This window comes from Octopus bimaculoides, chromosome 27 (assembly GCF_001194135.2).
Source record: "Octopus bimaculoides isolate UCB-OBI-ISO-001 chromosome 27, ASM119413v2, whole genome shotgun sequence".
NCBI lineage: Eukaryota > Metazoa > Mollusca > Cephalopoda > Octopoda > Octopodidae > Octopus > Octopus bimaculoides.
This window is the reverse complement of record NC_069007.1, coordinates 20895052-20908485: the sequence shown is the minus strand read 5'-3', so window position 1 is coordinate 20908485 and position 13434 is coordinate 20895052. Positions and strand designations below refer to the sequence as shown.

Sequence of the window (13434 nt, the reverse complement as noted above, 5' to 3'; positions counted from 1 at the left end):
CAATAGTTCAGCATGGATTATATCTCTGTATAACAACCTCCTTGAATCCTTAAAAGCTAATATAGATGATACATCTGAAGTGAAGAATTCGCTTCTGTCAACGTCGTCTGATGTCCTGAAATAATAGAGGAAGTGAATAAGAAGGAGTGGTTACTTAATAAGTCGAGATACAACAGTGAAATTTTACTTTATTTCTACACTCATAAACTGTAGATATATTCCTTCATGTGAACAAATGAACTTAACCAATATAGTCTTCCATTTACAAGACTGATAGGTGTATATGTACAAGGTGATGTAAAAAGTTCCTGGCTTTGGGTAAAAGAAAATACAGGAGGGTCAGTTAATTATGATTTTATTTCACTCTCTGATTCACACACTTATCATCGTTTTTCATCCCCCCCCCCTCTTAATCCTTTCTACCAAAGAGTGTAGCCTCGAAACATCAATGACTTTTCCATTCTTCCAGAGCATTAAACTAATACACATACCTGTTGTCCCCTTCTCTCACCTTTCTTTATCTTTTGTTTTCACTAAATTTGAACACTCTCTCTCCCTCTATCTATATCTATATATTTTTTTACTCTTTTACTTCAGTCATTTGGCTACAGCCATGATGGAGCAGTCTTCAAGGATTTTAGTCAAAGAAATCGATCCCCAGGACTTATTCTTTGTAAGACTAGTACGTACTCTATCGGTTTCTTTTGCCGAACTGCTACGTTACGGAGACGTTAACAATGCAACATCGGTTGTCAAGCGACTTAGGTTGGGGGGACAAATGCAGACACACACACACAAATATATGCATGTGGCGTTATGAATTTAAGGACGAAATCTTCGGAAAGTTATTGGAACAAATTCGACACCATTCCAGAGTATAAGTATCACATTTATTTTTAAACTTAACTTCAAACTTCATTTGTTCTCTATTTTGATAAATTCTCTCTGTTGAAAATTATATATTTATATTTTAAATAATTTGCAATTTCAGAAAATACATTTTTATATACCAGCAGTATATATATATATAGATATATATTTTTATTTATTTATACACAGACATACATGTAAACATATACACACAGATCTGTGACTGTGTGTATATACAAATTATTTTACGTTTATTAAAGACGAAAATGATTTCTTCTTTCGGAGATGTCAGGCTATTTCAAGTGTAATACGAAATCATAAGAAAGAAATGTATCAACATGACATATATATACAATATAAGTGTTTATATAAATGTAATACTTACATAATTAGTATATAAAGCTAAAGAGGAAAATGTGACGATGCGATCGAGACGTCTGAACTTAAATCAGACTGGACAATAACAGTTTCGAGGGAATTTCTAGGTTTTTATAACAAAAGTTGATGTAGATCAACGTAATAATGAATGCTGTATCTCTTTCTTTACACAGTTAATTACCAATCATGTGGATTTAATTGGATCCCGTTAAATATCAGTTGTAAAGTGGAACTGATCAAGTTACGTAGACGTGTGTGAAACAACCGAAGATTTAGTAATTAAGTAACAGGGGAAATAACTCTACTTTTAACAGCAGTCTCTCAATAAGTCCTGAGGCTCTTAATACAGTTAAGGGTTCCAGAGGCACTTTACACAGTTAGGGGTTTAAAAGCACAATTCCGAAGTTGGGGGAAATTTACGTATTTCAGTGGGTAATAATTTGAGGCGAGTTGGCAGAATCGTTGGCACACTAGACAAGATGCTAAACGGCATTTCGTCCATCTGTGTGCTAACATTCCTGACTGCTTGCCGACTTCTGATCTCTACAGATATTCTATAGAAATTATGGTCAGCACTGATTTTTGTTGCTACATTTTGTATACGAGACATCATATTAAATGCATTCCTGGAAGCTGGTACATAAATAATAATGACTTGTGGTATTCTGTTATGCAAGCATAATATACTAAACGTTTTTATAAGTCAATCCCACATTCTACTGCATTAACAATGTGCTTTTACATTACTTTGTTAAGGTTATCTCGGTGGAGGCGCAATGGCCCAGTGGTTAGGGCAGCGGGCTCGCGGTTTCGATTCCCAGACCGGGCGTTCTGAGTGTTTATTGAGCGAAAATACCTAAAGCACCACGAGGCTCCGGCAGGGGATGGTGGCGAACCCTGCTGTACTCTTCCACCACACCTTTCTCTCACTCTTACTTCCTGTTTCTGTTGTGCCTGTAATTCAAAGGGTCAGCCTTGTCACACTGTGTCACGCTGAATATCCCCGGCAACTACGTTAAGGGTACACGTGTCTGTGGAGTGTGAAGCCCCTTGCACGTTAATTTCACGAGCAGGCTGTTCCGTTGATCGGATCAACTGGAACCCTCGACATCGTAAGCGACGGAGTGCCAACAAATAAGGTTATCTCTACAGATATTCTCTAGAAATTGTGGCCAGCACTGATTTTTGTTGCTACATTTTGTGTATGAGATATAAGATGAAAACAATAGCTTCCAGGAATGCACTTAATAAGTAAAATTGGTGTATCCAATAACTATATACTGCTGTATATGGTATACTTTATAGCAGTGCTTCCCAAGCTTTTTCAGGCTGCTGCCCCCTTGGTTTTAAAGCCACAATCCTAGTGCCACCCCACTCACCATCACAGACTATTTTCTGCAGAAAATTCCAAACAACAGCATTTAACAAATAAAACTTAACTAAATTAACCCCTTACTTTGTTTGTTTTACATCCGTTGTCCCGTTTTGATCACCCCATTATTCTTCAATATTCCACCTGGATTTTTCCCCTGATAAGGCATCTGGAAAATGCGAAACTGCTGTCAGAGAAAAACTATTGTTCCACCGTGGGAAAAGTTCTGTTGCAGTGTTAATTTAAATTAACACTATGGTGGATTGAATCCACTTCATGCATACAAGATCCACTACAGATATATTAAATAACAGTAGAATAATTTAAGAGTAAACCAATTTTATTGAAGAATCAGGGTTTATGGTTTGAAACACAAGCCTGAGAGCATACCAAGTGGTGGTGTTTCATCACCATCAGAACCGAAATCTTTGGAGCCATCAGAAGAGAAAGAGGCAACAAAAATCAACCTCATCTTCCATCAACATTGCCATGCAACCAATACCAATGACTCTTCTATGCAAGAATCAGTCTAGAGTCATCAACGCCATCACCACAAACGAATGAGAGAAGCAAAGAAGAAATTAAACTCTCGGATACAAAATAAAGCTGATGATGATCATTTGTTCAGAGCAGTTATTTACTCTCAATGTCCAATGAACCGATAGTCTCTTCCCTTCCATCTGAAAATATGCTACATAGTCCTTCTGTAGTAATATTCTGAAAGAATGTTTTTATCAAGAATAACAGGGACAGGCATGGCTGTGCGGTTAAGTTGGCTTCCCAACACTCGGTTTTCAGTTTCAGTCCTTCTGCATGGCACTTTGAAGTGGTATTCGTCTTCCACTGTAGCCACAGGCCAACCAAGCCCTGTGACTGGATTAAGTAGAGAGAAACTGAAAGACGTCCTTCATATATAATGTGTGTGTGTGTGTGTGTGCCTCCTTGTCTTAATATCGTGTGATAGTTGTAAATGAGTGCCAGTCATATGAATGGTACTATTCATTTCCAATATTCATTGAAGATATGACCACCATGGGGAAATATTCCCTTACTTACAGACAAGTGAAAGTTGGTGACAGGAAGAGTATCCAGCCATTGAAAACCTGCCTCAATGAATTCCATTTGACACATGCAAGCATCAAAACGTGGATTTTAAAATGATGATGATGATGATGATGATCACAGTAGCAAATCGTGTTGCAAATGTAATATAGCTGTGGTTATATAAAATGGGTTTGCAATCACATGGTTATATTTCCAATGATACATTTATCATTTATATAAGCCTTTTTCTCACAGAGAAACTCTGAACTCTGATATGGCTACTCATCCATGTATTTAACAGGAATTCTGTTTTTTTTATTTTTATGGGAGATTGATTTTACAAAAATGTTATGTAACATTGCTCCTAACACAATACATTTGTGTAGAGTTAAGCTATCGGCCTGTATGAATGTGTTTGTGAGTTGTCAAGTTACTTCCTGAAGTGAAGGATTTACCACAGATATCACACTGATATGGTTTCTCTCCTGTATGAATACGCTTGTGTTTAGTTAAGGTACTTCCTTCAGAGAATGATTTACCACAGATATCACAGTGATATGGTTTCTCTCCAGTATGAATACGTTTGTGTTTAGTTAAGTGGCTTCTTAAAGAAAATGTCTTACCACAGGCATCACAGTAATATGGTTTATCTCCTGTATGAACATGTTTGTGAATTCTTAAGTGACTTGTTTGAGAGAATGATTTACCACAAATATCACAACCGTATGGTTTCTCTCCTGTATGAATGCGTTTGTGTGTAGTTAAGACACCACTTCCAGAGAAGGATTTCCCACAAATATTGCAGCGATAAGGTTTTTCTCCTGTGTGAAAGCGCTTGTGTTTAGTTAAGTCACCACTTCCAGAGAATGATTTACCACACACATCACAGCGATATGGCCTCTCTCCTGTATGAAACCGTCTGTGTTTAGTTAAATTAGATTTCTGTGAAAATGGCTTACCACAGATATCGCACTGATATGGCTTCTCTCCAGTATGAAAACGTTTATGAGTAGTCAAATGACTTGTCACAGAGAATGATTTACCACAGATATCACAGTTGTGTGGTTTCTCACCTGTATGAATATGCTTATGGCTAGTTAGGTTACCACTTTGAGAAAATGATTTACCACAAATATCACAGTGATATGGTTTCTCTTCTGTATGAATGTATCTGTGAACAGTTAGGTGACTTTTTACAGAGAATGATTTTCCACATACATCACAGCAATATGGTTTCTCTCCTGTATGAACACGTTTGTGAGTAGTTAAATTACTTCTCGAAGAAAATGTTTTATTACAGATATCACAATGATATGGCTGCTCTTTTGTATGAAAGCGTCTATGTTTAGTTAAGGTAGATTTTTGTGAGAATGAATTACCACAGATATGACATTGATATGGTTTTTCTCCTGTATGAATGCGTTTGTGTGTAGTTAAGGCACTTCTTTCAGAGAATGATTTACCACAGATATCACAGTCATATGGTTTCTCTCCAGTATGAATACGTTTATGTTTAGTTAAGCTATGATTTCGTGACAATGACTTACCACAGATATCACAATGATATGGTTTTTCTCCTGTATGAATACGCTTGTGAGTGGTTAAGTCACCATTCTGAGCGAATGACTTACCACAAACGTTACAATGATATGCTTTCTCTCCAGTGTGAGTACGTTTGTGAGTAGTTAAGTGACTTCTTTGAGAGAATGATTTGCCACAGATATCACAGTGATATGGTTTTTCTCCAGTATGAACACGTTTGTGAGTGGTTAGATTAGATTTCTGGGAGAATGAGGTTTTACAGATATCACAGTGGTACATGACTTTCCCCATCTCTTTTAGGATCGCATCAAGAAGATCAATCTTATAAAGCTTTGTTCTACACTTAAACTTGTTCTCACTGTCATTTGGGAGAGCTTTTCTTCTCTCAAAACAATATATGAATGTTGTTGTTTTTTTTTTTATTTTTATATTTTATTCTCAAATATTTCTACTACTACAATTCCATCAATTGTAACAGTTGTCAGCAGCTAAAGATGACGCAAAAGTCTTTCGTAAATTTGGCCAAGTTAAATTAGACTGCAAAAATTTTCTTGTACACACTTCTGAATGTGAAACACAAATCCTGCTAAAAATCTCAGTCCAGAGGAAATATTCCACATTGGTTCTACTCCAGGTCTATACAGACATTCTCTTATTCTTTAAAAGATGATTTTGAAGACGCATCTGAAGTTAAACATTCTTTAATGGCAATGTTGTCTGTTATTCTGAAATCAGAGAGAAAACACTATTAGTGGCAGAGACAGCATTGACGCTGAGAGGTAATATTTATCTCCACTTAAACGTTGATGTTCTTTTAGAACAAACTATATCACAAACTCATATTTATTTATTTATTGCCCACGGAGGGCTAAACATAGAGAGGACAGACAAAGAGATGAAGTCGATTACATCGACCCCACCTACAATGAGATGCAAACAACGAAATGTTCGTACGCTGCAAAAGAACATATATTATTTCTGAAAATTAAATTTAAAATAAAATAAATAAATAAAGGAAAGAAACGCACCATTGAATGCTATGGAATTCTAAAAATTTTCCTTAACTATAAAGACAAAAATATTTTTTTACTTTTACTACAAAATCAAACTTTTGACAATTTTACTTCAATTGACCACCACCTTCCTCCAAAAAAACGACTGATTGTTAAATATAATTAAAATTGCACGTAGTGAACAGCTTTAAATTAAAGACATTGTTACAATATATAAGATTGTAATGGCAAATGCGGTTCTCTACATCGTCTTCGTGCAGGTACAAAAGAAACATGTTCTGTAGATTCACATAATTCGTTTCGTTTTCTCCACGTAGGTTTTTCATGTTCCTGTTTCCAAACTTCACATACAGTCGAATTACTCTAAAGCGCGTAATAATGATCCTTGACGCCTGCCATACACAAATTTCTAAGCATTGTATAAAAGAAGAGCAATGACTAAAGTTTACTTAGAATCATTTGATGCTATGAAATATACACCAAGTTCATGATTGCATATGAATTTTACTATAAGTCGTAAATTAGTATTCAAACGTATAACATTACCTGCTATAGTATATATACATACATCAATGTTCAGTATGGACTATATCTGTAGTACAATCCTAATCTGTAATTGAAATCAATATGATGTATACAGCTAAATCCGTTACTCGTATTTTCTCGTCGTCTTCAGAACCTTTAAAAGACAAAATAATGAATGGAAGAATTTAAGTACCGGCGGAAGTCGAAGTATACGTTTTTCATTGGTTAGTTTTGGTCAGGTGACAAGACATGCAGTAACGTGGAAGGAAGAGTGAGGAGTATCTTTATGAATGATCGATTTCGCCGTTATTGATTTGGTTATAGTTATAAGCATTGTTTTAGTTGATTCAGTTATTGAACTGCAACCATATTGGTCTACTGCTTTGAAGTATGTCAGTCGAACAAATCGACATAGTTTTCTTCAAAGTCAGATACGGTATGCTAAGTTACGAGTAAACAAACCAGCACCGGTTGTCAAGTGATGGTGCTGGTGGTCGGATCACACACCCACATCACGTTATTATGTGTCCGACCAGGCTGTCAGATGTTATTGCACATCGCTGGTCACAATGTGCTTTTGCGTTGTTTTAACCTTCAAACGACGCCACTCTGCTAGCGAGGCGAGCAGGCTAACATTCCCCACTGATCGAAGGAGGACTGGGGCAACGTGAAATGAAGTGTTTTCTATTCCCACCATTTTTTTACAAGATACTTGTAGAGAATTACATTAAAAAATTCCCATCCTCTGAAAGTTATGACGAAACAAAGTCGGTGGTGGTCTGCACACTTGTATAGATATTCCGTTAATGATAGTTCGTTTTGAACGAAATATAAATCAGAGAATAGTTCTTTAGATCCTGATCGAATTGATCTATAATTATAGAGTTTTTTCTGCGACAGTCCATTTTATTTATTTATTTTTGTCTCGAACTACCACCACTGTCAAAGGAGGTCTTCACTTTTTAGTAGGCTGTGATTCGAGGGTGATTTGACTACTGTTTCTAAGACATCAAACAATCACGTTGAATTTCATTCATTGATATGTGGTAGCTATTTTGAATTTTTTCTGGGTGCTGTTTTTAATTTATATATTTACCGTGGGTTACATACAATACGTTTGTGAATGTATTAAATTGTGTTAGGGATCCTTCTTTTCTATCACCGGTGTTGTTAAGGCGAGGGAAAATTTTCAACGTCACCGCCGCTTTAGTATCTTTGTAATTAGTCCAAAGAAATTAATTATATCATTTAAACAAACGAATTCCTATGATATTTAAGGCAAGAAATTGAACCATAATAGATTATACTCACAGGCATTTCTACAGATTGTAAGTATTCCTGGTTAATTAACATGGAAGACGTTAATCAGTTGGATACTTCTAATACAACTGTTTTTAACGATATAGATTCAATCACACAGACATTCAATGGTAAGAAAGCTTTATATAACGAAACATTTACTGAACAAAGATCATTACGTAGAAATATTACAAACTATAGCTGTGACATCTGTAAGAAAGCATTCCCTTCTGACTATGAATTATTTACACATAGTAACGTACACAAGCCAGAAAAACCTTACTGTGAAATATGTGGGAGATCCTTCGTCTCTGAGAGTCAATTAGCAAGACACAAACGTAGTCACAGCGGAGGAAAACGGTATCACTGCAAAATATGTGGTAAATCTTTCATAAGTAATTCTCACCTTGTAATTCACGTACGTAGTCACACTGGAGAAAAACCATATCACTGTGAAATGTGTGGGAAATCTTTTATCACAAATGGTCACTTAACAACGCATAAAATTATACATACTGGAGAGAAACCCTTTCGCTGCGATGTCTGTGGAAAATCTTTTGTGCACAATAGTTATTTAGTAAGTCACAAAAGGATACATACTGGAGAAAAACCGCGCCACTGTGAAATATGTGGGGAATCTTTCATTCAGTACTCGAGTCTTGTTGTCCATATACGTAGTCATACCGGAGAGAAACCTTATCATTGTGGAACATGTGACAAGTCTTTCGTCTCTAAAAGTAATTTAGTAAGACACGAAAAAATACATACGGGAGAAAAACCGTTTCACTGTGAAGTATGTGGAAAGTCTTTTGTCACCAATGGTGATTTAACGAAACACAAAAGAATTCACACTGGAGAAAATCCGTTTCACTGTGATACGTGTGGCGAATGTTTTATGGACAGTAGTAATTTAACAACACATAAACGAATCCATACTGGAGAGAAACCTTTCCACTGTGAAATATGTGGGAAATCTTTCACTCAAAATTCCCATCTTGCAGTTCACAAAACAATACATACTGGAGAAAAGCCTTATCATTGTGATATTTGTGGAAAATCTTTTATCACTAGCAGTCGCTTAAAAAGACACAAAGAAATACATATTGGAGGAGAGACTTTTAAATGCGAAATGTGAGAAATCTTGTGCAAATCTAATTTTGTATTCTACCACTCCCTTCTGTCCGTATAGTGGTTTCAAGACCAGCAATTTTGAGGAGAGCTGACCAGTCGATTGCATTGATCCTAGAACTTGACTACACTTTGATCTTAGCCAAAAGGCCGAAATTATTTTATTGACCTCGAAAGGATGAAAAGCAAAAATCAACTTCATCAGAATTTGAACTCAGAACGTAAAAACCAGAAAGAAATACCTCAAATCGTTTTGCCCGCTGTGCTAACAAATTCCAACATGTTCTTCAATAATAAAATGTAACAATAAAAATTCTTATTAATTTTGGTATAAGACCAGAAGTTTTTTTGTGGGGGTGGGGGAGGGGGAGTAAATTGACACTGGTACTTAATTTATTGACCCTGAAAGGATGAAAGGCAGAGTTGTCCTCGGTGGTTGAAGTTTGAGCCTGATCGTGCCTTTTTTTTTTTTCCTGGTTTTACAGTGTAAGCACACCCACTTCTCTTTGTTACCAACAGAGGTAGGAGTTTTCTGAACTTTCCCCAGGCTATTCTTATTCTAGTGGCAATGCTCTTAGAACATCCACCCCCCACTACAGACTTGGTCACCTAGGTAGCGGAAGCTATCAACTACTTCTAGTTTCTTCCCCTGGCATGAGATGGAATCTGTTTTCTGAACATCTTCAGTGTTTATTGCCCCTGTTAATATAAACAATTATAGAGTTGAGTTGAAAGAAGATAAAGTTGAAACATGGTACTCCTACAACATGGTACTCCTATAACATGGTACTCCTATAACATAGTTTATTTGATAAATTTATGGTTTCATTTTTTATTCCTGTAATAGTCATAATATTGTATTTACATGCATAGAATCAGACATTTCCCCCCAACAAAAGCACATCGAAGTATCCTTCAATGGGTGTATGACCAAACATTAATTATATTTCTTCCACAAAATATCCCTGTAAAACATGCATCATATGAGGGGGGGGTGCTAAAAAGTTCCTGGGTTTGGGTAAAAGAAAATGGAGAAGATTCAGTTAATTACAATTTTATTCACCATATTCTTCGCTTAGGTTTACACACATATTAGAGGTTCTTCAGTTTCTTTATGCCCTGTAAAAGAACTTGAAAGGTTGAGCCTCCAACCAGGCCTTTCGTGATACCATTAAAGCAAGGAACTTTTCAGTACTTCCTCACATACGCTGGCAAATGTAGTAGTTTACACAATAATATCAGAATTATTTCTCAAAAACAAGATTTTGTGACAGTTCAGTTTTTTGATTTTATAAAGATTGCAACACCTTATATGCAGTTTGAGGGTCACTTTGAATTCCATTACACCAAATTCCTACTATTACAGGAAATAGGTCAAATGTCCTCTCAAGCAGATTCTTAGTAACATGGTAATGAACACAGAAAAATAAGATGCAGCAGATTTTGTCCATTAGTTTTGCCTGCAATTGTTATTCTTGAGCTGTACAGGCAACTATTTTTTTATTTTTGCTCAAGAACATATTTTACACTGAATGAATTTTTCTCTTGGGTGCAGGTGCCACATTAAAAGCACTGGTGCTGGTGCCATGTAAAACCACTGGAAATGGTGCCACATAAAAAGCATTGGTGATAGAGCTGCATAAAAAGCACCCAGTACACGCTGTAAAGTGATTGGCATCGTGAAGGGCATCCAACTGTAGAAGGCAACCAAAAAACAGACTATGGAATCTGGTGTGGCCCCTGGCCTTGAAAGATCCTGTCAAGCCATCCAATCCATGCCAGGATGGAAAACAGACATCAAATGATGATGATGTGTCAGTTATGTTTCTTTTGGTGGGGAGGAGGCAGTTGTGACATGCGATATCCCTTTCGAGACAAAAGATTTCACAATGTAGGAGTTTTTATGCAATTACACAAATGAAAGGAAGATTCCTGCTATATTTCATAATCAAACTTTTTCCCCAGTGTGTATTCTTTTGTGAACAACAAGACTAGAATTCTGTCTGAAAGATTTGCCACATATTTCACAATGAAAAGGTTTCTCTCCAGTATGAATCCTTTTATGAGTTGTTAAATCACTGTTGGACACAAAAGATTTCCCACAAGTTTCACAATGAAAAGGCTTTTCTCCAGTGTGCATTCTTCTGTGAACTGCAAGATGGGAATTCTGGGTGAAAGATTTCCCACATATTTCACAGGGAAAAGGTCTCTCTCCAGTATGGATTCGTTTATGAGTTGTTAAGTTACTACTGTCAAGAAACGATTCCCCACAAATGTCACACTGAAAAGGGTTTTCTCCAGTATGTGTTCTGTTGTGTTTTGTTAATTCGCCATTAGTGACAAACGATTTACCACATATTTCACAGTGAAATAGTTTTTCGCCAGTATGCCGTCGTTTGTGTATCGCCAAATTACTTCTGGAAACGAAGGATTTTTCACAAATATCACAATGATAGGGTTTCTCTCCAGTGTGACTACGTATGTGGATCAGAAGATTCGGATTACGAACGAAAGACTCCCCACATATTTCGCACCGAAACGGTTTTATTCCTGTATGTATTTTCATATGTCTTCTTAACACAAGACCACTGACGAATGTTTTCCCACATGTTTGACAATGGAATGGTTTCTCTCCAGTATGACTACGTACATGGATAACGAGTTCTGCATTCTGAAAGAAAGATTTCTCACAGATCTGACACTGAAACGGTTTATCGCAGACGTGTATTTTCTTGTGTCTTGTTAATTTAATTTTGGAGACAAACGATTTCTTACACATTTCACACTCGAGGGGGTTCCCCTTCTTGTGTGTGTCTTTGTGCGCGAATAATTTATGCTCCGAAGAGAAAGTCTTCTTACAAATTTCACAGCTGTATTCAGTAATATTTTTACGCGTTGATCTTTGTTTAGTAAATGTTTCATTACATAAAGCTTTCTTACCATTGTGTGCTTCTATTACTGAACCAACATCGTTAGAAGTGTTCAGGTGATTAACGCGATCCATGTTAATTCACCCGATTACTATAATCTCTTATGTTTCAGTTTCATGTCTTAGTTGCTGTGGTTTAGTTGTTTATTAATTATAATTAAATTAATCGAACCAAATAATAAAGGTTCCTAATCAACGGTGTTGTTCGAAATATTTTCCTCTTGTCACTGACACCGGTGTCATAAATAAAAGTTCCCTAACATAATTTAACACCTTCAGAATCATCAATTTTATCAATTTACTCTGTTCCACTGTATCCAACATTGATTAAAAAAGAAAAACTATCATCCAGTAAAATATTGCTTAACGATGGAACCTCAATAGGATTGCTTCACCCGCTAGACATAGCAGCTAATTCCCGTTCCGATTATACCAAACTTCCCATTAAAAAGACGAGCAGATTTGATTCTCTTGTGTTTCTCACCAATTTTGAGCAACAAACATTTTTAATGAAAGTACTCACCCTACATATGCAGTATATCGAACATCGAATGAAGAATAAATGTTGCTTTGTTACAATTATCTGAAATGCTCAAACAGTTTAATTGCAAAACTTGTATTTTTTATTAAAAAGCTCGGCGAAAGTAAATACGTACACCTGGTGTTTGGGGTTTGGGTTTTTGTTCTGCCGAAAACAGGTGAAGTACGTATTCTTTACCTCCGCCAAATGCTCACCATGTTCACTGAATGAATAATACAGGAATTTTAACCATGTTTCGTGGTCTTCTACCACAACAGCTCCTTTATAGGATCCAGTTAGCTCAAGACATCATCAGGAGGAACCACGTCCGGTTTCGGCCCCTACTCCTCTGCCGTTTTGACGTGGCAGCCCCCCCCCCCCTTCGGAGGTGTCTTCAGCTCTGGTGCTGGGTGCATGTCTTCTTTCTTCTATTCCCTGGCCTCTTCGAAGTAGCATCAACGAGTGTCAGCTTCCGACTGACTGCCTTGTCAAATTCCCCTTTTTTATACCTGCTGCTAGGCTCCAGCAGGCTACCCCCAGCAAGTTGTCACGTGACACTGTCTAAATTTCCCGCTGCTAGGGTCCAGTATTATAGAAGTAACTTGAGAAGAAGCGCAAACGTTTTGAAAGCAACAAACCAAATCTTTATTAAAATATTCACCATGTCCATAGTTATATTGTTGACATACGCATAAATTATATGTTAAATGACAATTATTTCGTGTTCCTCGTTTTGATTATTTAACGCTATTGTTACTTCCATTTATTGTCACAGAATTCTTCAAGACAAATTATTTTGCGGAAATGTACGAAG

At 36.6% G+C, this 13434-nt stretch overlaps 3 protein-coding genes across 3 annotated transcripts in view; 1 reads left to right on the top strand and 2 right to left on the bottom strand.

The window, feature by feature from the left end:
• Positions 1-8192, bottom strand: part of LOC106871001 (zinc finger protein 91-like) — a 9906-nt gene extending 1714 nt beyond the window's left edge. The window contains exons 1-3 of the mRNA XM_014917253.2: positions 8056-8192; positions 6766-6898; positions 4099-5931 (exon numbers count right to left, since the gene is read on the bottom strand). Coding sequence (XP_014772739.2) covers positions 4099-5497 — 1399 coding nt within the window. The 5' untranslated portion in view covers positions 5498-5931; positions 6766-6898; positions 8056-8192. The remainder of the gene's footprint in view (positions 1-4098; positions 5932-6765; positions 6899-8055) is intronic.
• LOC106871003 (gastrula zinc finger protein XlCGF17.1) lies at positions 8096-10788 on the top strand. The gene is made up of 2 exons (XM_014917256.2): positions 8096-8948; positions 10727-10788. The coding sequence occupies exons 1-2, from the start codon at positions 8096-8098 to the stop codon at positions 10786-10788; spliced, it is 915 nt and encodes a 304-aa protein (XP_014772742.2).
• Positions 10210-13278, bottom strand: LOC106870991 (gastrula zinc finger protein XlCGF17.1-like). Its single transcript, XM_014917239.2, has one exon. The coding sequence runs from the start codon at positions 12173-12175 to the stop codon at positions 11120-11122; it is 1056 nt and encodes a 351-aa protein (XP_014772725.1). The 5' UTR covers positions 12176-13278; the 3' UTR covers positions 10210-11119.
• Positions 13279-13434: the final 156 nt, after the last annotated feature.